Raw genomic sequence first — 27903 nt, 5'->3', positions numbered from 1 at the left:
TCAATCAAGATAAACTCAAACAATTTAAAAAAAAAAACAAAACCGGGTTTGTTCGAACAGAAGTTCCTGACGCATGCGCAATGTCATTTTACAATGCGAAGAATAACGTGCATGCCGGTTCTAAATCAGTTACAGTTAAGGACTAGGGACTTGCGTAGGAGTAACGTAAGTAACCTAAATTAAGAAAGAACAGGTACAGATAACTTAGCTCTATTTCATACGGTACGATCGTACATGCAAAAAAAAAGTCGACAGGGTTTTTTTTTACTATTTTCGCCCTGTGGGCACTGAGAGGGTCTTTTATAGCAGGCCCATTATGGGTTCGGCTAGGCCCACAATGGGGCGACCGGGTAGTGAGGGACGGGGCCTGACATATCCAAACAGACCACCCCCCCGAAAAATTCCTGGGGATTCCTTGACCCGTCCGGATTCGATCCCGGGTTCCCCAGAGCGGTAGGCTGCCACCTTGACCGTTGGCCATCCGGCCTCAAAGTAGACAGGTTGCGCGCCACAAGTCGGCGTAAACAGACTAACATGGCAGAGTTGCAGATGAGTTTCAATCAGTGTGAGTTCATTCACTGTTAAAATAGTGTAAATTTGTAAACATATTTGCGAGAACTTTGTTTCATCGCAATTTCACAATTTCTACGAAATTCCCGGACTGTCCGGGTGAAAACCGAACAGGAGGTAACATTAGCAACAAAGAATGAACTGCATGCATCGATGAATCGAAATTCACATATTGCTAATATCGATTCAGGATCGATGTTTCAAAAGCATCGGAAGGTCGATGCATCGACGAACAAAAACATCGATGTATCGATGTCACATCGATGCATCGCACAGCACTAGTATGAACTTAGTGCCTTGAAAATTTGGGTGTAAACCAGATCCAGACGCCTATAATTTAGAGACTGCCCATAAATGACGTCCACACTGGAAGGAAGGGAGAGAGTTAAAGATGAATTTATTAACTTTAAAATAATTTTCTTATTTATTTGTTGGGCTGCAATTTGAAAAACTTGTAGACCTATAAATTTCCACTATTGTCTATCCATTTGTCTGTCCGTTTGTCCGTCTGTCTGTCTTTCCTTAAACTCAAGAACGGAGTTAGGTAGATGAAAGACGAGACCAGCTGTGAAAACTTTAGGAACAGGAAGCTTCCGATTAACTGTATACAAACTTCTAATGCAAATCGGAGGTCATGTTATTTCAATTCAAAATTTACCCCCGAAAGGTGTTAGATAGATGACCGGCACAACTCTATTGCTAACGGAAAAGTATGATGTACAGGCAAGGCACTACTAATTTGAGGTGGAGAGCATATTTTGTTATACAGTAGAACCTCGATTATCCGCCCCCCGATCAACCGACCCCTCGGTTAATCGACCGTCCTAGTCGGCAAATTTCAAATGTCCGCTAGTGATGTGGCGCTACAATATTTGGCTATGTCTTGGCTACTTTAATATTATTTTTACGTGTTTTAGCTGGCAACNCGTTTGTCCGTCTGTCTGTCTTTCCTTAAACTCAAGAACGGAGTTAGGTAGATGAAAGACGAAACCAGCTGTGAAAACTTTAGGAACAGGAAGCTTCCGATTAACTGTATACAAACTTCTAATGCAAGTCGGAGGTCATGTTATTTCAATTCAAAATTTACTCCCGAAAGGTGTTAGATAGATGACCGGCACAACTCTATTGCTAACGGAAAAGTATGATGTACAGGCAAGCCACTACTAATTTGAGGTGGAGAGCACATATTTTATATTAATTTAAACAAATTAAAAATATGATTAAACTTTCCAGCCAGGTATCCTGACGATGCCACAATAAATAATTGCTCGTTTTCTTTAAATCTAAAATTGATGATATTTTTGATCACATTGTCTTGATTCCATATATTCAACATATTAAACTTTTAATAGTGTAGAAAGGTTCTTCATCCATATCGGTTTNGCACATATTTTATATTAATTTAAACAAATTAAAAATATGATTAAACTTTCCAGCCAGGTATCCTGACGATGCCACAATAAATAATTGCTCATTTTGTTTAAATCAAAAATTGATGATATTTTTGATCATATTGTCTTGATTCCATATATTCAACATATTGAACTTTTAATAGTGTAGAAAGGTTCTTCATCCATATCGGTTTTTCACAATAAGAGTGTTATATAAAATCGAGGATTACAGTGATTTTCATTGATATTCTTTATACTTTGAGGATTTTGTAGAAACAGTATTTTTTGTAACTACTAGTCATATGGATATTACTGTATTTTTTTTATCAATAGTTTCTAAAAATCATCTATTAAGGAATATACAGTAGTACTTTTTGGATCAAGCTCCTCAATTGTCTTGCGACAATAAAAATATTAAATAAAAAGTAATATGAATATTTAAATCAGATTATTTAAATCTAAAAAATAAAAATAAATTGCTTTTTAAGAATTGCAATAATACATTTACTAGTGAAGGCTACTAGTTTCGATCACGTGAGTGTATTATAACACTAAAATCAATCGTTTGCGTAATATCTTATTCAAAGACGTTTTCCCTTTAAGTAAAACCCGCATTAGTCATATATTTAGTGAAATATGTTGCAATACAACAGCGGAACTGAAACTGNTTCTAATTGAAATGAAAAATGAAATCTAAATGTGAATAATCTGAAGCGAGCTCGAATACTAAAGAAGATTTTTAAAATTGGGTGGATGATGCTAAATCAAAACAAATCTTGTAGAATAAAAATAAAGTTTCCCTTCGTTAATTTGTATTAAATCAATTCGTGCAAAAACAAAATAAGATGTATTCGCTCATTTCATTCATGCTTCAAACCTGGCGAGTGTATTAAAAGCATTCCTAATATAAGTGTAATATAATATAATATAATATTGAAATTGATTCATCAATTACAATGTAATTTATAAGAATTTATATACCAATTTTACAATTTTTGTTTATGATAATTATTTTAATTTGTCAAGCTGTACGGAAAATTCATCGAAATCGATAAATTGTGTTCTGCTGATTTACCATTAGAAACCAAAATGAAGGTATTATAAATACATTAAAATTCTTTCTATCGATCTATAAATTTAATATTATTAAACATTTTCTTCTTTAAAAGATGCTGAACTTTATGAAAAGATTTGGTAAAACTCCATTTGGAATAAGCGTCGGAGGATTCTTTTATGTTAAAAAAAACTTCTTCATTCGAGTAAGTTCGTTCAATAATTTAAACTGTATATGTTTGAATTTATTAAACTTGTAAAATTATCATTTATAACTGTGTGTATAGTTTACAAATTCAGTTTATTGAAAGAGTCGTAGTAAATAGGTAACTCTCTTTAGGTATATATAATAATTTTATAAATATTGTTTTACAGATTCTGAGTGCCGTATATTCATCGCTGTCTGTGTTGACAGAACTTTTAATTAAAAGGAAACAACCTTCTTGTAAAGTTGAGATTACAGACCTAATTCAATAAAGCTATTGAATTAAATTGCCTCGCAGCTGACTTTAAAGTTTGAATAACTGCAGACTTATTATAAGGAAATGAGGTATTTTTGTGTTCGAAAAAGGAAGTGGATTGTAAACTTATCAGAAAAATTTGAAATCTCAAAGAAGTCAAAGAAAATACTCCTTACGAAACATCAAGATTTGACTCTCGATTCTTTCGTAGAAAGTTAGGACATTCGTTCGACAATAAATTTATGCGTCAGTAAATTTATAAATTATATTTAAGTNTACATTTACTAGTGAAGGCTACTAGTTTCGATCACGTGAGTGTATTATAACACTAAAATCAATCGTTTGCGTAATATCTTATTCAAAGACGTTTTCCCTTTAAGTAAAACCCGCATTAGTCATATATTTAGTGAAATATGTTGCAATACAACAGCGGAACTGAAACTGCATCATGATCTAACATTTTTCGTATTTACAATAAGTCATTTCATAGATAAGAGTAAAGCATGCATTTACGTGACACGAAACGCAGTTTGTGCATTATTTGCTTTCTACGACCAGTCTTATGGTCGTTAGAAATATTTGGAATTAAAATGGCGTATTGCGATTGTAAGAAGTCTGGCGAAAAGTCCAAATATCTGTCAAAGTTATATCCTTTGTACCAAACTGCTATAGAAGTATTTCTGTGGACTAACATAATACTTTCTACTCAAGAAGTAACAGACAATTTGGTGTGTGTCGGATGGATCAAAATGTTCCCAAACAATATGATAGTCGTAAAGTTTATTTTAATTACATTTGATATTTTTCTAGCTTTTCAATTCAGTTTCTTTAAAAGGAGAAGGCTTTACATTCCTAGAAATAACAGTGGATACGAAGGCGAGGAAAAAATTGCTGATGATATTCAAACAGTTTTTATAGCTGTACTTACACTTTTATTTTTTGCAACAATTTCAGTTATTACTGTAATTGACTTATTTCTGTATCCTACTTTAAAGGAAATAACTGATTCCGAATTTGAACTCGCATTTTGTAATCTGAATATCACATTAATGTGCATTTACGGAATTGGACAATTAGAGTGTTTCATACTTGTTATGGGTGCAGCGGCCATCATGGTTTCAAAGAGATTCAAGAATTTATCTGATGCAGTCGATGAATTGAAAAAAGAGGAAAGTTTTCTGAAGAATAAAATCGAAAGTTTGATTGAAACTCATTGGGGTTTATGGACTTATATACAAGAAATAAACGTAGTTTTTGAAATATACATCCCTGCTGCATATTGTTTCGGAATATATCAGACAAGTTTTTTCTTCTGTGCAGTTGTTTTCTTTCAACTTGATAGTATAATGCATCTTGTATTTTCTATTAATTTTATATTTCTGGCTTTCGTACTTATGATTATATCTTTTCAACTATCTCGTTTCACATCTTTGGTAAGTTAAATTTTAATCTATCGTGTGTTATTCAGTAAATATCTTTAGAAACTTTCATAAAAATTAAAATTTATTCTTTTATTAATTAAAATGAAATTTTAATGGTATTTTAGTGTAACTAAGAGTGTTTTAGCAAGCCCATAGTGGGCTTGCTAATTTATAACATGCATAATGGGCTTGCAATGGACTTTTAGCAAGCCCATAATGGGCTTGCTAAAAGACACACTTTTTGTCTGGATCTGGCCAGGCACACAATGGGGCAGCTGGATGGTGAGGAACAAAGCCCGACATTTCAGGACGAACCACTTCCAAAAAAATCCCCATTCGATTTCGGGTCCCGCAGAGCAGCCGACTGGCTCCCAAAAGCAGTCGAAGAATAAAAATTACAGGAAGAAAATTGTTAAAATTCGTTGAGTAGCACCCAACATATTTAACCAAACACATGAGAAATGAAGCGAAAAAATAAGGACTGAAAACACAAGTTATAAGCGACAGCGAGAGACAACTTGGACGCACGACAGTTTGCATTTATGCTTCTAGCGCATTTTTTTTTTACGCTCCTACAGTTCAAACTCTGAAGCGAATTTTTGTCAAATACAGAGTTTGAAGTACGACGTATCTCTGTATACTAGATCGCAAAACAGAGATACGAACCAGCAAGTCGGCGAGGGAGAAATTCAAGGCACGTTCAATACAAACCAGGGAGAAGTGTGGTTAAAAGTCGGGAAGATTAGCAATAGCTTTGTAATTTTGATGCTTATGTTCTAGCAAGCAACTCTGTTAATGAGCTAGAACATAAGACTACAGACCAATAAAATGACGCGCCTCTCCAGTGCACGGAACAAGAATAGTGTAGTGTTATCCGATTTTAAACAAAAATTAGTCGCCATCCTTTGGTACATGCCAGTACAGTAAGGAAACAACGACATGAGTTACATACAAGTGTACGAGTAGAGTTCTAGGTTTCAAAAACAGCTACAATTCTGTGAAAGATTCCCCGGGAATCACTGCGATCCAGTCGTAGAGAATCTTCTACGAAACTGTGGCTGCTTTCGGATCCTTAGAACTCTACTCCTACACTTGTAGGTAACTCGAATCGGCGTTTCCCTACTGTACTTGCATGTATTGATACCAATGGATTGATTTTTGTAAAAAATCGATAAACACGATACTGTTCTTGTTCCGTGCACTGCTAGAGGTGCCGCCATTTTATAGGTTTTTGTTCTTATGTTATCACATTGCAAGTGTTGTCAACAGTATTGCCAATGGCAGTTACTGTTGCCTCTGATTGGAAGTGCTGTGTCAAAATTACTACGCTATTATCCATCCTCTCGACTTTTAATGAGACTTTTCCGGTTTTCTATTCCATGTACAGTACCTTGTAGATCGACGAATTGTGAATTAACGCCACTCGAGTAGAGTCGTAGTTAGCGCCATGTTTGCCAGCCACCGCAACTTAGTTTTTGCTCAACGTAAAGTATTTCAGTTTTACTGTCTATTAAAATTTGAATGCCATGTTTATTAATTTAATATTTAAAGATATTTTAAATGTCGAANATTTTTTACATTCGGAAAAACGTCGCTAACCCGAAAATACTCAGCTTTTCCCAAATCGAAAATGAAGAAGTTTTAGTTTTTAAAAGAATACGACAAAATTACTAACTTATGAACTATTTAATACAGTGGTTTACAAACTTCTCAATTGGCGGGCCAAATTGAGCAAAAATCTTGTGCGGAGGGCCGTAAATATTTCCTGTATTCCATATGCAGTATGATATGCCAGCTTAAGTGTTGTGTCAAATGTGTCGGCCGGCCTGATTTGTCTCAGACGTACCACTGATTTAATATATAAAAATTAAATCAGTAGTATAAAATTTAAAATAAACTTTCATAGTTTCTTTCATTATTTATTAACAATAATATTATTATAATTTGCTGTATTCAATATCAACATTAAAAAAATGTATAGAGAGATTAAATCGAACAAAATAACATTATTTCGATTAAAATTTTTAAAGATTAATTAAATAAATAATCGCTAATCCCAGCTCTAAAATATACCAAATGCAGATTTTCTTAAAAGAGAAAATATTTTGAATAGGATATTACGCAAACAATTCAAACAATCACGTGACGGTAAATGCAACAATAGCCTTCAATAGTAAAATACTGTAGTTAATCTATAATAAAAGCATCTGACCTCATTTTTATATTTAAATAGTGCGATGTATATTTTCTGATTATTCCTTTTGTAATTTTTCCTTTTTAGAAGACTGAAATTCGTAAAAGTTTTTGATAAAGTGTAGAAAATATATTTTAAATACATAGATCTAGTTTCCAGTCATGCATGAGGGGAATCTAGGTTTATCTAGTTAATTAAGGTCCGGTCTTTTGTCTCAGTCAAGTCAGTCGGAGCCATCTTGTTAATATTACGTTCAGTTCACATCAAACGCTACTCACTTGTTAGACTGAGCTACAGTGGCTAGAAAATATAGTGTCGAAATCGAGCTTATTTTCTGTCCCTATATTGGAGGTTGCCGCAAGAGGCGCTGCTGTCAATCGTTGTCTGTATATAGTGTTTACAGTTAACTATGTAAAGTTTAGTTATATTTCCCTCTTTTCTGCATTACCACGCTAGATACGTTGTCGGGTTTAAATTGCCTAAACGTGGTTATCTGTAGTATCACACTTTTATGTATTATTGTACTAAAGATGCACACTTTGTGCACACAATCACATTACCGTGCTATTCTTTTACTGCTCATCATCACGCTATTACGCTTTGTATTTAAACTTTCGTTATAATTTAGTATAATTTAATTTGTACTATTGTATCTTCTGTCTAGTTGTGCCTGGCAGTGCTAGGCATGTATATTATTTTTTCGTATCTAAATAAAGAATGAATATATTCCATGAAAAGTTTAGCGAAGAGATTTCACAAATGAACATATGCATGTCACGAATACAGAAACACTTTGCAACTATTGCGTATTAATAAGTATTCGTCATAGAAAAAACCAATGGACAAATTGCACGAACGGGAAGACTTGTTGCGGCAAGATCGAACAGATTAAATGAATGACCGTAATTGATTACATCTTCAACGTTCGGCTTGGCAGGAAATATTTCTCATTATGCAGAATGGAGAGAAATAATCCCACAATATAAAGGAACAATTTCGAGTAATTACGGACAAATTAGTGTTTATAGATTAGATTGTTGCTCTTGCGAAAATTACTCTGTTTTAAGTTTCCGGGTTCTGTTATACTGTATATAAAAGAAGGAAAGTATGGCGATCAGTCAAAAATGACCCTTCGATATTTCTACATTTTGGATTCATGGGACCTCGAAACGACAAGAAATGCATAAAAACTCGTGGGTTTTCTGTACGTATCGATATAAATGTGTGTGTTGCATCTATTTCGTTTAATATCTCAGAATGGGCGTAATAATTAAGAAACGAAATTTGGCATGGTAGCTTGCGTAAGAAACATTGCTGTTATTAACTTTTGGTACATAAAGGTCTAGACTCTAAAAAATGGAAGTTAGAGGTGGGCCATATGTCATATCTCGAGAGTAATCAGACTTAATGACGATTTTACTCGTTATTTACCATATATATACAGTTTTTAAAATAAAATCACATAAAGCCGGGAAAGTTACGCAACTTGTTTCTAGATTTTTTCTCTTCTGGAAATTTCACTTCTATTCGAGTTTGTTCTTTCGTGACAAGCAGTCATCTTTTCATGAGGAAAAATGAAAGACTCGATGTTTGAATTTCGCTTTTCGGATGTAAGTCATCTAGGCGCTTACATATGGTTTGATGTTCGAATATACAATTATAGCAAAAAAGACAAGTTGTGTATTTATAGTAAACCATTTAACTATTAAGTAATTGATTGATCGAAACATTGGCTTATTGGGAAGCCTGTAAAGTTTATTTATTTTTTACTTTCGGAAAAACGTCGCTAACCCGAAAATACTCAGCTTTTCCCAAATCGAAAATGAAGAAGTTTTAGTTTTNGAATAAAACAAAAGCGTTTGATTTATTCAAAAAACTTAGCCTGAATCAAGACAAGAGATTTGCAAGTTCGAGTTTAGGACGTGGTATTGGACGTGGGAAAAAAATCCCCCTAAATTCATTTTTAACACTGATTTGTTATACAGGTTTTAAACTACAGAATCAATTTTTCAAGTTGAAAAATGAATGAAATTGTTTTATTATATCTACTTAAGTTTGCAAATTAAAAATATATTGTTCTCAGAACAAAAATATAGAATCACATTTTTACTAGTGATATAAGTTTTGTTACAATTTAAAACTGTTTTGATGATATGTATTGTTTAAACTAACTTTTCAGAAATAAAATCTCATTATAAAATTCAATCTATAGAAAATGAGAGTTTGTTTTACATTCATTTTAATGAAAGTAATTGTCTAAAATAAATAAAACAGCTCTTAATTTTTCATGTTCTATGTTAACATAAAAAATATGCAATGAACTATATTTGCAATTTGATAGAAAATTTGAATACCATTTTCTAAATTTATGCATTTGAATTATCAAATGTGTAATTTTTTAAGCACTAATGTATTTTGGTCTGATATAAATGTTCCTGTTGCTATTTGGATTTGATATTTTTATGTAAAATTTACATGCTATTTTAAGTTAGATGCTATTTTTAAAATAACTTTTGAAAAGGCAAAAATAGATTTTAAAAAATTATAAAAATTTTCTAAAATAGCAACAATTATTTCAAGTTAGGAAATAATAAACAATATTGTTACAAAAGATAGTATTCAAAGATTTGAGACTTTTAACTAATAACCATTTACCATTAACTAATAACCATTTAAACATTTACAGAAGCTGGATAATATATAACTTCTTGCTGTGACAATGAAATTCTGTGAAATTTTGTAATATAAAAATAATGTATTGCTGATATATGTCTATAGCTGAATAGTAAATTATTTGAATATAAGTATTGATAAATATCACTATTTTTCTTTATGTTAGTGTTTTCTGTTTTATGTAATTAAAANTGGAAATGTTGAGTCGGATTAGTCTAGAATCGATTAATTTTATGGAAGAAAATCTTTCAAACAGCCGTAGTCCGTAAACTTGATACGTGTCGGGTTGTGATTGGAAGGATTCGTAAGAAAGCGGATTCCTAGAGAATGGAACGTATCTCTATCTTATAGGGGGGTCGACTGTATAAGCGCTTTCGACACTATATTTTCTAGCCACTGTAACTGAGCTAACGGACAACATGGCGCATCGGGCGGAATAGACCTTCCACCATTTGAGTTCCAGATACGAAACCGAACCAAAAATTCAACAGCCCTGAAGTTTCCTTTCCAACTTTTACTGAGTAATAGAGATCTTGATATTCTTTTGATTTCTTAAATGAAGTAAGGCAAATTCTAAATAAAAAATGGCGATGCCGAATGCCGAATAATATGAAGTATCGCCACCCGATTTTAAACATTATAATAATAAAATTAATACATTCATAAATACAGTAATGTAAATATATTACTATTACTATTAGCATTAACAACATAATAAAAAGTTATAAATAATAAATATTGAAATGTGTTACGAAGTACTGACGTCAACATCAGAGTTGCCGAGCGGTCTACCGCTTTGAGGGACTCCGAATCGACTCATACGGGTCGAAAAATCCCCAGAAATTTTTCGGGGTATGATCCTTTAGGTTACTTTAGAGGCCTCTTAATTCGACATTATGTAACACGATCAATCCTCTGTACTTGAGACTGAAACGAAGTTTGTTTACTATGTGAACAATTATTTTACAAAAACGTATTATACATTTCGTAAAACTTTATTACAAAAATATAGTAAACGAATGCAGAAGGTAAAAAATATAAAATTAACACATTATAACAATTTTCAATTGTTTTGATATAGATCCACATAGCATTTTTGGTATGGTTTAGTATCAGTTAGAACATTACAGATTTTGCTATCATAGCAAATATTAAATGATGCTTCATAATTAAATTTTAATTATCACAACATATCACTATCTGCTGTATAGAAGTTGTCTGATTTTCAAGGTAATGGTTTTCCATTCTTGAAACTTTGTCGGAACTGCATCCTTATGGGTCTGCCATATCTTGTCGAGGTTTTGCCAAATAACAGCGCTACTACTTCAATCGAGATCTCCATTTATAAGTCGTAGAGAAACATGGGAAAATAGAAAAATGCTTGAATTATTAGCATCGCTTTCATCGTCTTTGAGTTTAAACCTGAATGCCCATCAAAAATCCAATTTATATATTAAAATTAAATTGTTTATCTGAATGGACTTAAAGCCAGAAAAACTTTTTGTGCCTGTAAGATGCGGCTTGCTATGTGGTCTGAAAGTCCTTGCAACTCCACTTTAACTTGACTAACACTTTCTTTAATGGACCTTTTTTAAGCATAAGATGTTTTCTTTGCTTCTTGCGCAATTCTGTATAAGAGAAATCTCAATTTATGTTTCAATCTCACGATTTCATACTGAGGTCTTGACAGTTTCGCTTCGAGTCATCGATATTGCTTTTTTCCATTCATTAACGGATGTTTTTTGTTTTCCTTCTTTATATAAGCTCTCCTATACTTTTGAGTTGTCGTAGGGGTCTTGAAAACGATTTATTTCACTAACTTTTCGTTTTCAACTTGACACAAAGAACGTAAGCACAGCTGATTCGATTCTGGGTTCACCACAGTGTAGGCTGCCAACGCTTAGAATACTTTCGCCAAGTTTTAGACTTTTCCGTTGCAAGACATCTGAACAGAACGATTTACATAGTAATGGAATCTGAGAATACAGCCGGATGGTAGGCAGTTTTACATACAGAATAAATTGGTAAATAGAAGAGTGTATATTCAAATCAATAGGTTTATTTGTCGGTTCTGTCAATGTAAAGTTATCTTTTATACAGTATGAAAACATCATTTAATATGTATGAAATTAATAATTTCATAGCAAATACCTTGTAAATAATTATAACAGTCTATTAATTATACATTTTACACAAAATTAAATAAACATAACGAGTTAAAGATCAATTTATTAACTTTTAAACACATTTAAAATACATTAAAAATTAATATGTGATGAATGTAAAAAGTGAACTAGTAAGATAACATTTTAACAGAAATTGCCGAATAATTTTAAATAATTGGAATTAAACTGAATTTAACGAAGTTCTACAATAGTTTCTTCCACTTCCAATGGAATTTCTTGCTTGGAGAGAATAGCCGTGGCTCCTCGTTCATATTTATACACTCCTCCCCTTTCTCCCTTCTTCGAGATGACTTCATAGGGACGGAAGTGCGTAGCTCCTTCTTTAGTTACGACGCACAGGTCGACAATTCCTCCCGAGCCCAAGTCATTCAAGATACCGGCGGCTATGGCATCTTTCACTAGTTCCTTTCCTTCTTCTAATTCCATGTTCGGCTTCCATCTGCTCTCGAATACGGCCATGGCGGCAAGAGAGCCCGATCCTACGGTAGCGTAAGGCAGGTTTTGAGAAGTTCCGTGAGGATATATGCAGTAGATGCTACCTCCGGTCGAATCCACTCCTCCAAGTACCAAAGCCACGCCGAGGTTTCCTTGGTATCTAAACAACATTCGTGTCAACAACGTATTTGCACACACGACTGGTACAGTTCTATTCATTTCCAAGCGTAGTAATTCGAGCTGAGAAGAAATCAATTTTGTAGTCATTACTAAATCTGCAGCCGTTCCAGCTCCACCGCAATATATATTTGGATTCAAACAATAGATTTTACGGCAATTTTTATCGGCAACGATAGGTCCTTCGGTAGCTCTTGTATCTGCTCCCAAAATGACTCCATCCTTAAAAACTATACCTGCGATAGTCGTTCCCGTCTTTCTAAATTTAGGAACCGGGTATCCGGCTTCTTTAAGCATTTCATTTCGTCTACAATTATCGAAAACAAATCCGCTCTTGCATGCTTGATCATCAGCCATTTTGTTTGATATTTTTGCAAGTATTGACACACAAGTGTTGCCAGTTTCAAACTAATAATATCAAAATTTTTTGTTTACTAACATAAACGAATTAGTTTTATTAATTTTATGTTTTATAACATATTGTTTAATAAATGACAATTCATGTTTATTCTTTTATAAAAATGTCCGAGCCTATTTGATTATCCATTGACAATAACAGTAGTCATATGGAAGTTCTTTTGAATCTCTACCTGTTTTCTGCTTATATTCGGAAATACATATCCAGAGCTACGTATGGAGATTTTGGATCACCCCGTACAGGTGACATCATAGCCGAAGGCAGGTTTTTCGATTTTAACGTTGGTCATAACACTTATGACATAACTGTTAATTGCGTCTATGACAATGCAGGCATACGCCATAACAATCATGATCATTCCAATTCGAAAAATTACATTTTATAGAAATAAATGACGACTAATTACCGCAATGAATTATAATCTATAACGGAAACAACAAAACAACTTAATTGCAATATTAAATACTGTAAATAGACGTAATTTTAAAATTAAGAACAAATCGTTTTCATTGAAAAAAAAAAAAAAAAAGTTAACCTCTTACGTCCAGTAACTTTAACCGTCGTCCTACAAACTCCTTTGTTAAAAAACGAAATTCTTTTCTCAAGTCAATTTTAAGCGAGAAATTTCGAATTTTAATTTTTAGACTAAATTACTAAGAGAAATAGCAAAATTTGGTTCTAATCATTTTTTTAAAAACTTGGATTAAGGAGCGTTTTCAATCACCAGTCTATCCCTGGCACAGCGTTTAAATAATAAAGATAAATGAAAGTAATAAAATAATATGTTTCTAAAAAAAGCTTTTAAAAACATTTTGAATAGTTTTATTTCAGTAAAAATACTGTAGTATATTACTAATATACTATAGNAAATGAAAGTAATAAAATAATATGTTTCTAAAAAAAGCTTTTAAAAACATTTTGAATAGTTTTATTTCAGTAAAAATACTGTAGTATATTACTTAATATACTATATTTTTACACAAGTCCTTCAAGTCCGCGTGGCCTAATGGATAAGGCGTTTGACTTCGAATCAGAAGATTGCAGGTTCGAATCCTGTCGCGGACGGATGATGACTTTATTCTATACTACGGTCGAGTATTTTGCTGCCTTCCTTTCCCAATCCAGTGCTGTGTTTTGTTTTCGTAACCAATGTATTTTGTTACACTTTAACAAGTTACAATTTACTGTCGTATGTTATGTATTTTATTTAGTTAAATATTACAATACGTTAATATATAAAATAAATCAATTGAGTAAAATTAAAAATAATATGTAGATAAATTCGCCTGACAGTCAAATGGCGCCGGAATTTTAAATAACATAAGGATGCCATTTGCCTCTCTCGTTTCATATATGTTACGTACACGTAAAATGACGTGACTCCGTTCATGTACTGTACGTGAATGACCAAAGTCTTTAATTACATCTTTGACCAAACATTCATGTCTTTCATTCAACACCAGATATCATAAGTTCTATTTAAGAGAGTATTGTCATCAATAATCCGGCATTTTTTTAAAAAACTCTTTCCGCTTTGTGGGCACTAAGATGGCCTTTTTTAACAAGACCATTATGGGTTCGGCCAGTCCAAAAATGGGGCGGGCCCGAACATATCCGGTCGGATCAACCCCGATGGCCCGTTCGATCCCGGGTCGAGAGTGGTAGCTGCCACCTTGACCGCTCGGCCACCGTTCTGTTGACAATGATCGGGCATTGACGTGATGGTAGGAAGATTTTACTTGTTTTCAGCATTTACAATTTTTTTTTTTTTTTTATAAAACTTATCTGTAACCTCAAAATTAAACTTTTGGACATTTTGTAATAATTACTAAAAGTTATTTAACAAAATCGATGAATTCGCTGAACTTTGGAGACATAACACATTCATGATAGATCATAATATACTATAGTATTTTACTGTAATTAGAAAGAGATTAGGCCATTTAAAAGCAGAGTAGAATTATTAGTTATTTATTGCATTATCATATGTTATTATATGTTGATTTTAATCCATATTTATAATGGAATGATGTTTTAATATTTCTATTAATGATGTCTGCAAAGTTCAGCGAATTCTTCTCAAAAAGAATGTTAACAGAAACAAGTCAGAGATGAGTAGTCACGTGACCGAATAGCACCAACAAATATCATGTGACACGCTTCGTACTCGTCCGCTGTCCTATGTGACAATCCGCGACGAAAACAAGCTTAAGCAATGGCGTCTTTGAACGGGGTACACTCGGTAAGTATTCTGAAAATTTTTTGTTTATAACATATTTTTTATGGATTATTCCCAAAAATTATACGTGTTTTGGAAATATTCGGGTCAAATTAGTCTATAATCGATTAATTTTATGGAAGAAAATCTTTCAAATAGCCGTACCCCGTAAACTGCACAAGTACCTAAAATTCTGCCAATATAAAAAATAAATTTTAAAATAATATTTTAAAACAATGCTCATGTAAAGATATTTTAAATTATTTTGAATATTTAAAGTAGAAATATTTTAAAAAATCTTTAATAGTTTATCGTAATTAAATGCCATTAGAATTTTTTCTGGGCTTGTTTTTCATCGTTTCAAAATGGCAACTTTCAAGTAAACAAGAAGGAGATAATCACATGTCAAAGAGCGTTTAATATTAAAGGATTTCAAAATGGCCAGCAGAAGTAAGTAGGTGTATATATAAATGTGTATAAAATTTGAGATGATGTATGAAGCAATAGTAATGAAATTTCAAAATATCTCAATGTTTTCAGACATCAGCGCATGATGTAAATAGATGCTTTAGTACTGTATGCAGCTTACTTAAACACAGTAACATCATTACTCTTAGGGTTAAAGTTTAATATTTTTATTTATCTGCATTAAAAGAACGTACGTTTCGTTTTAAATAGTCGATGACAATCACTGTAAAAAATGAAAAGGCAGTATGACCATACAACATGCAATCGTTCTTAGACAGGTCAACGGTAAGTTTCTGGGGATTTATGTTGTTTCACCCCTAATCCCCAACCAACAATAGGGCAAAGCCACACCACTAAAAACATAATAATATTTTTTCCCCCAGAATTAAGTGAAATATAGAAATATAAAGGACCTAGGAGTGGTTTGAATGGGGGAGGAGAGCCAACCTTCAAGACTGATACTTTGTATGAACTGCTAATGTTGGTTGTAGACATTGGTCGGCAAAATCGGTCTCCACACTACTGATGATAAACGTGTAAATATGGCCCTATGTATAGAGATACTCCATGCAGAGCCATCCGAAAGAGGTTTGTTTTGGATCTTATACGGGGGTCATTCTAAAAAAAAAGAACATTTTGATCTGTCAAGCTGTGCAGTTCACCTACCACCCTCCACTGCTGTGTCATGGACCTTCCCATGTTTTTGTGCCAGTCTGATGCTAATAGTGAGCCACAATAATCGTTTACTGTTTACAGTGTGACTTTGAAGTGTGTGACAAAATTAAAGATCCCACCAAGTGTAAGGTTCATAGTGTAATATGCTTTTTGAATGTGAAAAAAATCGTATCGAAATTTACAGACAGATAACCAAAGTTTATGGTAATGTGATAAATGAAGCTTCATTTCAAAACAAATGGCAGGGATTGTTGTCCAGAGGCATTGTGCTTCTTCAGGATAATGCATGTCTGCATGCTGCTACGTTGACAAAGAACTTGCTTCAGCAGCTTAAGTGGGAAGTTTTTGAACATCTTTCTTATAGCCCGGACTAGGATCCGAGTGATTACATTTTTTCCCAAAATTGAAGGATTTTTTAGCCAAGAATCACTATGGAAGTGAAAATGAACTGAAAGAGGCCGTTAATGACTGGTTCAAGAACTTGGCAGTAACTGAGTGTGCAGAAGGCATAGAAAAGCTGATGATATGCTATACAAATGTTTAAATTTGTATGACGACTATGTAGAAATATAGCTAAGGTATCATATATGTTGTAAAATAAGTTTTGTTTCATTATCTTAAATAAAAATATCTAGAGAAACAAATGTTCTTTATTTTTAGAATGACCCTTGTATAATACTAGGGATTGCAAACATTTTCCTTTATAAAATGAAGGTTCACAAAGTTGAAGCCTTGAGGTATCTTACATTCTTAGAAATCAAAATGAGACTTAAAGCAGATATTTTCCTGCAGTATATACTGCTCTTTTTCTACATTATTGTTTTTAAACACTATATGATAATAAAGTATTGTTTTTTTTGTTTAGAACTATCCATTGCACTTATTCAAATGGCCGTTACGGCTTCTAAAGAAGCAAATCTTGAAAAAGCTTCGGAGTTAATAGCAAAAGCTGCCGGTGAAGGTGCCAAATTGGTGTGTTTGCCCGTGAGTATATAAATTTATATGTAATTTTTGCTATTATATTATCTGTTTGAAACTTAATGAAATACATTCTGTTTAGGAATTTTTCAATAGTCCCTACGATTTGCGTCATCTTGATGTTTATGCTGAAAAGATACCGGGTCAGACAAGTACTGTTTTATCAAATGCTGCAAAAAACAATAACATATATTTGATTGGAGGTATGTTTTGCAATTTATACATAAAGAATTTTATTACACAATTTTGTATTTATCAATGTTTTAATATAGAGATAGTTTTTTTCCAGTTCATGTTTGATAAGCATTTAAAAGTGATTCAATTAGAGTATAGAGAAATTGTAAATTTCTGTTTTAGTAAGATAGAATTATCATATGAAAAAACATCTGTTGATAATTAAAAAAAATAGTTTAAGTATATCTTTAAAAACAATTTGAAATTATTGATATTTAAGTACAGTAGAGCATCAATTATCCGAATACCAATCAACCAAAACATTGGTTAACCGAAAGCATTCCAATCAGAAAATTCAAATTTCTGGTAGTTCTGTGGCGCTGCAGCTCTCTCACCCTTCTTTCGAACTTAAACTGTAGGCCTACTTTAATGTATTACTTTATTTAAGGTATGTATTTGTAAGACGTGTGATACAAAATATACAGTACAGTTTCGTGTTTAATATATTTTTTCATAAATGATCAGTTATCCGAACAACCCCAGTCCCGAATTGTTTTGGATAATCAATGCTCTACTATAGTTTTAAATTGTCATTTGTGTAAATTATCACAAAAACTAACTTTCAAAATGTTGCCAAACATACTTTTGCTAAATTTAAAAGCTAGTATTTCTCAGGAATATATTATTGCCATGCTGAACCTGATATATTTAAATGTAGACTTTACCTTTGTATCAGATGAAAATTTTATAAACTTGAAGATGTCTGTAGCAGGGGTGCCTAGACTTTTTGCTGTAAGAGCCCTAGTTACCTACCTGAAATTTTGGGAGCCCCACCTAAAGTTCTTGGTATAAAAATAAAAAAATTTCAGAATCATAATGTATTTATTTTGACAATTAAAGTAAGTTGTTTTTACATATTTATTACATTTTTTTAAATCTTACTCTTTGCTAGTTGAAGGTTTATGAATTTGTGATGTTGAAATTAAGTTTTGATAATCAGGTTGATAATTAGATAATTGAACTTCTTATTAATTCTTTTAAATGTTGATTGGTTAACTGTGAATGGAACTTCAATTTAATCAATTTTATCATTGAGTACAATGATTCAACAGCATATGTTGATCCAAAAATTGACAGTAAACGATATGCTGCATTTTTTAAATTGTTTTACTTAATTATTGGTACACTTTTCCAAAATTCAGTGATTGATTTTGCTGATTTATGTAACATTTGGAGACCTTGACTTCTTGTATTTCAATTAATTTTAATTCCAGTGTATTTACAAGATACAGAAATTTTAAAAAATAATAATATTTTTTACTTATTAGTTGAGTCACAATTAAGCTCATGAAGTGTTTCATATGGCTCACGAGCCACAGTTGGGCATTCTTGGCTTATAGAATAGGTTGAAAACGTTTTTAACCTATTCTATAGGGCAAGAATATTATATTATTATTAAACAATTATCACAAATTATTATTAATTCTATATTATTAAACAATCATCACAAAGCACCTTAGCGAATTAAGGTGCTTTGTGATGATTGTTTAATAATTAAGTCTACACTGAGTGTGGTGTTGAGGTTACTATATCAGATATTCTAATTTAGGAAAAATCCACTAATTCATTAAATATAGATTCATGATTCATTAAATATATCAAAAATACTAAATAATCTAATAATTTTTTATGAATCATTTGTTGTAAGAAATTGATTAATTCATATTTTGAAATTTCCATTTTGAGCAGTTTATTTTTTGATATACTGAAATGTAAAATTAATTAAAATTAAATTGTAATTTTTCTATAAAGTGAACTTTTGTATTCATAAATAATTTTTCAATTAGTAATTGGTTGTTCAAAATTTTAATAATTAATTAGTTTTTATTTCCAGTCATTCCAAAACTATGTCTCATTTATTAACTACATTTTAGAGCAGACTAATTTTATTTTGCCATTTAGTATCTTGTATTTGACTCTCTTATTTTTCAAATAATGATATCAGTGTTTTTATTATAACTGATCTTACGATGGTAATGCTGGATTAAGGTGTTTAGTGTAAATATGTAAATCTCTCTAGAGTTAGAAGTTAGAAGACAATCTATCAGAAGTTAGAAAGACAAGAAATTTTTGCAATATTATATATTAAAGTAATCTTTGTGTTGTTAATGAGAAATTTTATTTTAGTGAAAAATCCATTTCTAAGAGTATTTACTGGACAGTTTACAAATGTTTTTTTAATAATAACTATAGAATATAAAAATTTCTGCAATAAATACAATACACTTTAAAAGTAATTATATATGGATAAACTATATTCAATATTCTACTTTTTTTACAGTTTTTTACAGTACTAAATTTTTTTACAGTTTTACAAAACTTCTTTTGAATATTTATGCATTTCTAAGAATTAAGTTTTTATTTATGTAAAACATTTAAATAATTAAATTAATTTGTCACTTTTCATGCAAAATTAACAATTATAATGAAAATATAGTCCATTAAAATTTATTTATTTATTTTTATTTGGTGCATTATTTTGATTTATAGATTGTAAAGTGACATACACTAATGCAACTTTAATGCTGTAAATTTTCATATAATTCTTATTAATTTCTTATAACTATATTATAATTTAATGATAATGTTTTATTATTTACAAATATTTACAAATAATCATAATTGATACCCATTATTGATTTTTACTATGGAATTTTCAGATTTAAAATGATAAATGTATTAGATCAGCAGTAGAATATACATGTTTTGCTTGGATCTTACTTGGATCAAAGTACTGTATATTTCTGCAGATAAGACAAGGTATAAATTTTCGTCAAAGTTTTATAGTTTTAGCATATATCTGTCCCATAAGATGACCCCCAAACTATCAATAGCCCATGAATTTAGTTTAGATCAACGATCATTATCTGTATAATAACTGTATAGCATATACGGTATTATGTCCTATTCGTAATTTTTTGAATGAACAAATTTTATTTTCTTGAATCTGAATCAATGTGATTGTTGCACTGATTCAGGCATTTGGGTAATGATCTTGATTATTCACAAAAACTTCGTATAGGCTACAGGCTATTCTATTTTGTGGACATACCCTACTCTCTAATTACAGTTTGTCTGTTTTTTTATATTGGTTTTAATTTATATAAATTTCAATCTAACATTTTTCTGTCTGTCCTATAAGATGACACCAGATTTTGGGCGATTTTTTTTATGATTCAACTATTATCTTATCTGCGGAAATATAGGGTATTTTGTTTTGATGAGTCATTAAATCTCTTGCAAGTCAATACTTTCTGCTTAGTCCTAGTAGTATTTTGCTGTATAAAATACATTTTCCTGCAGTTGAAGTATATAGATATTATAGTTGTGTGAATATGTAATGAAGACTATTCTCTAACTTACAATATAATCTTTATTTTATTTTAATTTTTGTGATTTATAAAATGAGGAAATATAATACTTATTTGAATGTTTTAAAAATTATTGTATTTCTTATTTCAATATTTATTAAACAATAATCAGAGATCATATTTGTAATTACATCAATTATTGTCTTTTTATAGGTACCTATCCTGAGGTAGATGATGATAAATTTTATAATACCTGTTTAGCATTTGGTCCAAATGGAGAAACATTAGCCAAGTTTAGAAAGGTGTTTTTACAATTCTATTTAATAGAATAGTTTTTGTGTTTTATTGAAATATTTATTATAATATTTTGTATTCTGTAGATAGACATACAGATATACTATTATCAGATTTGTACTCTAGATTAATTTATCCAATTATGCTGCTGACCCATCATTTATATAAATGATGAATAAAGCAAGATACAATGAGTAAAGAATTGCAGGGGAACCTTATTATGTTATTTTTATGTTTCAAAAAAGCACAACTTGTAATGAAATGATGTGTATTGGACATCAATTTCTTATTGAACTAACGTATTGTGTTGAAGATATGTTCCAGAACAACTAAAAATTGAGAATTTAATTGGAAAAGTATAGGCATCTTCTCTTCTTCTCTCCTCAACCCACAGGGTAACATCAGGTCTACCATTCACTTCTATTTAGTGTTAGTTGTTTAATTTTATTGTAAGGTGTTCTTATCTTTCAACTATCCAGTACTCCATTCTTGATTGTCTTCTTACCACTTTTCTCTCCATCATTCTCTCAAATAAAACTTTCATTCATTTTGGATGTCTTAATAGATGTCTAATCATGTTGTTTCTGAGTGTTAAGAGTGTTTCTGGTTTCTGCTCTTTCTAAAACCTGTCCATTTAGTACAAGCACCTTCAGCATTCTCCTCCAGCACCACATTTCAAAGTTTCTAAATTTCATTATTCTAAATAAAATTCAGTTTTGTATACTATAGCAATTGAATGCCTGAAATTGTTAATAACAAGAAATATCTCAATTATAATCCAGGATTAATGTATATGCTGCTTGCAAGATAAGATGAAGTTAAGACTCAGAAAATGTGAACATATGTCCTTTAGGCTTTGTCAAATGCCTAATGATGAATGTAAAATAGGATATGGGTTTAGAGACCAAAACATTTTCTATCTTGGTTATCATTACTTCACATGGATATGATTTTATAAATTTGAGTTTATATTTTTAATCTTCTTGTTCTTAGAACTGGACTTTATTTTTAAGAGTGTGTGAGTATTGTAAGCTTTTGACATAATTTTTGTTTATTTATTTAATTTAGGGGTTGAAAAATATTTAAATTTTTTATTATTGTTCTACATTAAATGTAACTTACATATTTTTATGTAAGCTGTATTATTATATTGAATGTAAGTGGATAAAAATATATATTTACAACCTTACCCAGATCCATCTTTTTGATATTGATGTACCAGGTAAAATCACATTTAAAGAATCTAATTCAATTTCACCTGGAAATTCTTTAGTAACTTTTGATGCTGGTGAGTTTTTATTTTCTTGACTTTAAAGTTAATTCAGAATTATAAATTTTTATTGTTATTTTGCTTTCCAGCATTTGTGAAAGTTGGACTTGGGATATGTTATGATGTGAGATTTCCACATCTTGCCAGTTTATATGCTGATAAAGGTATTTATAACATTTGTTGAGTATCTAAAGTTAGTAGTTTATGCACAATAAATATAATGTGCTCACATGTGTTATTAATTGATCATCATTAATCATTTATTGAAATTGTATTAAATTTTATTTCATTATTTAATACTATAATTAACATATTGAACATAAAGATTAATTGTTGTGTTTTTTCTGAATTTGTTACTTATTACACATTTTAAATTAAACATATCATTAACACTATTTTTCGTTTAATGTCTGTGCAGTAGTAAATGTATAAAAATTAAAGATATTGTATTTATAAAAGAAAATATTGCAGTAAAAATATGTTTTTGTACATATCCATTCAGTAATTTTTATAAAAATAAATAAAAGTTTGTTTATGTTAAAATATTTACTAAAAATGGTAATATATTAACACATTTTTGACATTCATTATACCCATAGATAATAAATGTGTAATAAAATCATATAGACATGTATTAATATAATGCAAGATAAAGAATGAAACTGGTGTAGAGAAAAGGTCCACAGAAAAATATCAGTGCCAAATCAATGATGCAAATTATTACATTTTCCATATAGCATTTGTCATAAACATTATTTTGTTCATTATTGTACAGTGCATGGTACATTGATACAGTTCAATTACTGTCAGCAGTACTTGCCATTTACAGTGCAAGCAGTGAAACATGTTTTGGAAAATGACAGCTGTCAATTTGAATGTGCTACTGATTTTGGTAGATACATCTCCTCTTTGTTATTCTAAAAATAATCCTAAAGGGAAGACTATTAGAAGTCAGACAAAGCTAGTTGTCCAGAATATATTGAAATAAAAATTAATTCTTGATTCAATTCACACATTAAGGAAGCTAATGCAATCTTAAGCATAGAAGACACTTTTGAACAAGCTGCAAAGGTGACTAGCAAACAGTCTTTGTGGTAAAGAAGCAACAGTTTCTGGCTAAGAGTGCCAAAATCATACAATTAAAAGAAAACAAAATTCTTACAAATTAAATTAAACAATAAATAATGAATGAAAACACTAAGGTAAAAGGTAACAGATTTGGATAGTCAGTTCTATCAGGCTGATCTGCTGTACAAAAACAAAAATAGTTTGACTGATTGAGCAGATTTTGTGGGAGAATGATACACATGTGAGCAATGCAGCTCTGTTCTTTATTTTGCAGGAAGGTTGTTATAGATGAATATAAAGTTTGGCATTTATGCTGTTTAATTTTTACAAAAATTATAATTACTATAGCCCATACAAAATTAGCTTATAAAAAGTATTGAATATAATTATTGCTACTTACTGATATATTTGTATTGTAATATCAATACAAAAGTATCAAAGGCTGAGTGGTTTGATTTATACACAGGTTTATTAAAATTAAATATTTAAAAATTTTCAAAAATTAATTATTTTTAAATTATGATTTTTTTAGTAGGAAATCGATTTTAATGACTTTTAGCTTCAGAATTACTAATTCAGTTTTCAAAAAGCATGTGAAAACTCATATATTGTTTTAGAAATTTATACAGGAAATCCTCGTTAGTTTGAAATTTAAGGGGTGAAATAATCGTGACTTCAAATTATCGAGTTTTGAATTCTCTATGCTTTACATATTTCTGTACAAAATGCCAAATGCCATGTAACTGTTGTAATTTATTAAGCAAACAGAATATGGCTATGTATACATAATGCTATTTTCGTTAATTAATAATAATAATATAAAAATAAACTGCAGGTAAACAGCATGTGTCCAGTGAGAACCTCACAGGTTGTCATATAGGTTTTTATAAAAAGTAAGGCAAAATTTCTGTAGCCCAGTGTAGCCCAAAATGTAGCCCAAATTATTTTTAAAGTGGCCCAAAAAGTAGTAAATTACCCAAATGTTGTAGTGTAGAGCCCAACAAATCTCTCACTCTGTTACTTATAGTCCAATCTTACAATCCCAAAACCCAGCTGTATTTTATGAGATAAGACAAAAAAAGGATAAGGTGATACCTGAAAATGCATTACTGTAAAAGCAAATCCATATTGACTAGATTAGAGTTATTCTTGGTTTATTGTTCTTGTGTAGCATGGAGGCACTTCAATCTAAATGAATGAGTAAACACATGCATATCACAGTTTGGACAAAATTTTCATTTTGAATTTTGAAGTGGTTGTATTTTGAACTAACTGAATTCATTAATATGTAAATTTCTATATTACTGGCTGAAATAAAAGTGCAGTTACAAACTATGATTTTGAACTATCTGAGTTTGAATTAATAAGGATTTCCTGTATAGAGAGATCCAGTATTGTAGAACAACATTGGATCTCTCTATATAAACTTGTAAAATAGTATATTATGTCAATCCCAATAAAAAAATATTTTAATTTTTATATTTTATATTTAAAATTAAAGTCTTTAGTTAATATTCTATTACTATGTTACAATCCTGTATAAACCCAGCTTTAGTTTTTAAGTGAAAATTGAAATAAATTTAATTAAAGTAATTATTGAAATATGATATGCCAATATTAATATATTTATAGTATTAATATACAGTACTCTTTTTAATAATTTAGAAACAGTATTGAAATAATCTATGTATGAATAATATGAAAACATTTTGAATCATATTGAGAGCTTTGAACCAGCTTATAAACTGGATGAATTCATTTTATAAGCTGGCCAAATTATTTTTAAACTTCAAATAACTCATTGTAGAAAAATTCTAAAATTTATAAACACTGTTACCAATAATTTCAGTAACTAAACAGTCTCCTTGCTCAGAACAAAGCAAAAAAGAAGATACATTTTTTTGATAGTTATAAAATAGTTTTAATGGCAGTCAATATTTAATCATAGTTAATAAATCTGTTAACTATTATTGTAACTAACTTTGTAATAAGTATGAATCCTTAAGTAATTTTTAAAAATTCAGAACCATTTCAGAATTATTTTAAATGGTAAGAAAATTTATTTTTATTAAAGCCATTGATTTAAAAATGTTGACGTAATGTAGCTGTAATTCTCTTCTCTGTTTTTATTTATTGGCTTAAGAAAATTAATGATTTAGCCAACAGTCTTCAAGTTCAAGAATTTGCATTAGACACAGTTTTTTTTTTTTTTTTTAAGATTCTTTGATTATGCATGCAATCTTCAGCAAATGGCACTAAAAATATAATGCTTTTTATATGGGAAAATTATTTTTAAAAAATTCTCAAAAATGGAAATAGAACCAAACAGTTTGTGTTAGAATCCTGTTTAATTCTTCTAATTAATGCATGGTTCAGAATTTTTAAATTCAAAGTAATTTATCTTTTGTAATTTTAAAAATTCATAGAAAATTAACCACTTTAAGTTTCAAAATTCTGAACTGCATGTTAACAGAAGAATTAAATAGAATTCTAATGCAAAAAACAGTTTTGTTTCTATTTTTGAGAAATTTTGGAAAATGATTTTTCCATAGAAAAAGCTTTATATTTTTTAACATCATCTTTTGGAGAAAGCATGCAAAACCAAAGAAGTTACAATCAGTCTTTACTTAATAAGTACAAATAAATACTCCACAAATAATCATATTGCCATTACTGTAAATAGTTATATATCAAATGCATATTGTTAGAAAATATACTAACATTATTTTAATAGGATGCCATTTATTGGTATATCCTGCTGCATTTAATATGACCACGGGTCCTGCTCACTGGGAAATACTTCATAAAGGTCGTGCATTGGATAATCAAGTGTATGTTGCCATGATATCACCAGCCAGAGATGAAAATGCTCCCTATGTTGCTTGGGGACATAGTTCTTTTACAGATCCATGGTAATTATTTCTTTTTTAAAATGAAATTTGTGAATAATTTATAGATGCATAAAAATTATGATTTATCTTTTATTGTAGGGGAAGAGTTATTACCAAAGCAGAAGAGAAAGAAACCATTTTGAAAGCTGAAATTGGTAAGATAATTTTTTTTTATAGTTTGTTAGTTTTATTTAAAATTTTAATACTAAATGCTATTTCTGTACAGATCTAGATTTATTAGAAGAAGTTCGACAACAGATTCCTTTAAGAAAACAACAACGAAAGGATCTATATCAGCTTTCTGATAAAAAATAAATAGTAAACTATTTAGATGAGAATTTTAATATATTTTTGTAATATAATACAATGATTGTAAATTATAAATAAGAAAATATATTTTATTAATTAAAATAGACCAATGAAAAGTTATAGGACAAAACTTTTATTCAGATGTTTATCAAAATCATGTTGAGAAATAATATAAATAAAATAAAAATTTCTTATATGACTTCTCAAATTTTTTTCTTTGTTTTGACTATTTTTCGGTAGGATATTTTTCTGCCAATTTAACTTTTATTAAAATTAAAAACTCCATGTTAAATAATCCAATAATATAAAACATTCAATTGTTAATATTCCTGAATTCCTGTTCTTTAATTATGATCATCCTGTATTATGCATGTAGCCAGATACTCTCTTTAAATTGAAAAATCCTAGAATTTTGAATAGAAAACCTATGATGATGATGATATTGGTATTTATACCAAAAGGACGTTTACTTTAACCGATATTGTTTAGCACTTTACTACATTTTACATTGTACAGTACATATATACTTGAGATAGAAAAACATTAAGTGAATTTTCCAACAGTGTACTTTAAAGCATAGGCTACCGTTAGGTTGTCAAAACTGATGATACTAACCGATAGTTGATACTAATGAGTCCACTGTATATAGTTAAGGAACTTCTAAAACTGTGTGGTTCAGCTTTTAGCCTAAAGGGAGTAAACGCGGTACCTATTTCATTGAAAAATCGTAGCAATTTACGTCGTAGCCAACGTTTGTACACGAAAAAATCGCAAACATCTTACTAAATCGAACTATTATACTATTTTCAAAATTGACCAATCAGAATTAGTAGACCTATATTCTATACGCGTACTGTACATAAAAAGGCATTTGCATACTTGCATACCATACTTGCAGCCAGTAAGCTACATGTAAGAGAAATGGCAAACAAATAGGAATTTGAAATTTTTCCTTGAATAGAACTTTGAGTTTTACAGAGGTTAGTTTATATGGAGAATAAACTTTGTGTTGACTTTATAAACATACGACATCTTCAATAGGACATCTTATTTAGTACAGTATGTCTAAATGTTTCTAAAGTTATTGAGGATTGATATATTAATACAAAATAAGTATAATTAGGAGCTTAGAATTGGTATTTACAAATAGCTGTTTTCGAACGAAAAAAATGCATCACAAATGATAAAAATCAATAATTGATACGAAA

The 27903-nt window shown here is 30.4% G+C and overlaps 1 protein-coding gene, 1 long non-coding RNA gene, 1 other non-coding gene and 1 pseudogene across 6 annotated transcripts; 3 read left to right on the top strand and 1 right to left on the bottom strand.

Annotated features, from left to right (window-relative positions):
- The first annotated feature begins 128 nt into the window (after positions 1 to 128).
- Positions 129 to 3728, top strand: LOC111642478. The gene is made up of 4 exons (XR_002759555.1): positions 129 to 165; positions 2988 to 3056; positions 3131 to 3220; positions 3390 to 3728. It is a non-coding gene; the product is annotated as an uncharacterized LOC111642478 (long non-coding RNA).
- Positions 3729 to 12037: 8309 nt separating this feature from the next.
- LOC111642481 lies at positions 12038 to 12998 on the bottom strand (annotated as a pseudogene).
- Positions 12999 to 13971: 973 nt separating this feature from the next.
- Trnar-ucg lies at positions 13972 to 14044 on the top strand. Its single transcript has one exon. It is a non-coding gene; the product is annotated as a tRNA-Arg (tRNA).
- A 1109-nt stretch (positions 14045 to 15153) lies between these two features.
- Positions 15154 to 26852, top strand: LOC111642483 (omega-amidase NIT2-like). Of its 4 annotated transcripts, none has more exons than XM_023388838.1 (9): positions 15154 to 15221; positions 17206 to 17324; positions 17401 to 17521; positions 21077 to 21165; positions 22352 to 22445; positions 22517 to 22591; positions 26230 to 26407; positions 26486 to 26541; positions 26613 to 26852. In XM_023388838.1, exons 2-9 carry the CDS (start codon positions 17229 to 17231, stop codon positions 26699 to 26701), a joined length of 798 nt encoding a protein of 265 aa, XP_023244606.1. In that variant the 5' UTR covers positions 15154 to 15221; positions 17206 to 17228; the 3' UTR covers positions 26702 to 26852. The 4 variants fall into 4 exon arrangements, with proteins under 4 accessions (XP_023244606.1, XP_023244605.1, XP_023244607.1 ...); XM_023388837.1 differs by lacking the exon at positions 15154 to 15221 and adding an exon at positions 15528 to 15647 and having other exon boundaries at positions 26613 to 26851; XM_023388839.1 differs by lacking the exon at positions 15154 to 15221 and adding an exon at positions 15558 to 15651.
- The last annotated feature ends 1051 nt before the right edge of the window (positions 26853 to 27903 follow it).

The sequence above is a fragment of the Centruroides sculpturatus genome, unplaced genomic scaffold, assembly GCF_000671375.1.
Source record: "Centruroides sculpturatus isolate CEXI.00-Female unplaced genomic scaffold, Cexi_2.0 scaffold1695, whole genome shotgun sequence".
Taxonomy (NCBI): Eukaryota; Metazoa; Arthropoda; class Arachnida; order Scorpiones; family Buthidae; genus Centruroides; species Centruroides sculpturatus.
The sequence above is the reverse complement of the archived record's forward strand: the minus strand, read 5'-3'. Positions and strand labels throughout refer to the sequence as shown.

Bases quoted from the DNA above. Each gene is read 5' to 3' on its own strand.
- LOC111642483 (XM_023388836.1), top strand. From the start codon at position 15,911: ATGACCATACAACATGCAATCGTTCTTAGACAGGTCAACG. The intron at 15,951-17,205 runs GTAAGTTTCTGG...TTTTTTGTTTAG, and splicing joins CGTTCTTAGACAGGTCAACG to AACTATCCATTGCACTTATT. The intron at 17,522-21,076 runs GTATGTTTTGCA...GTCTTTTTATAG, and splicing joins TAACATATATTTGATTGGAG to GTACCTATCCTGAGGTAGAT.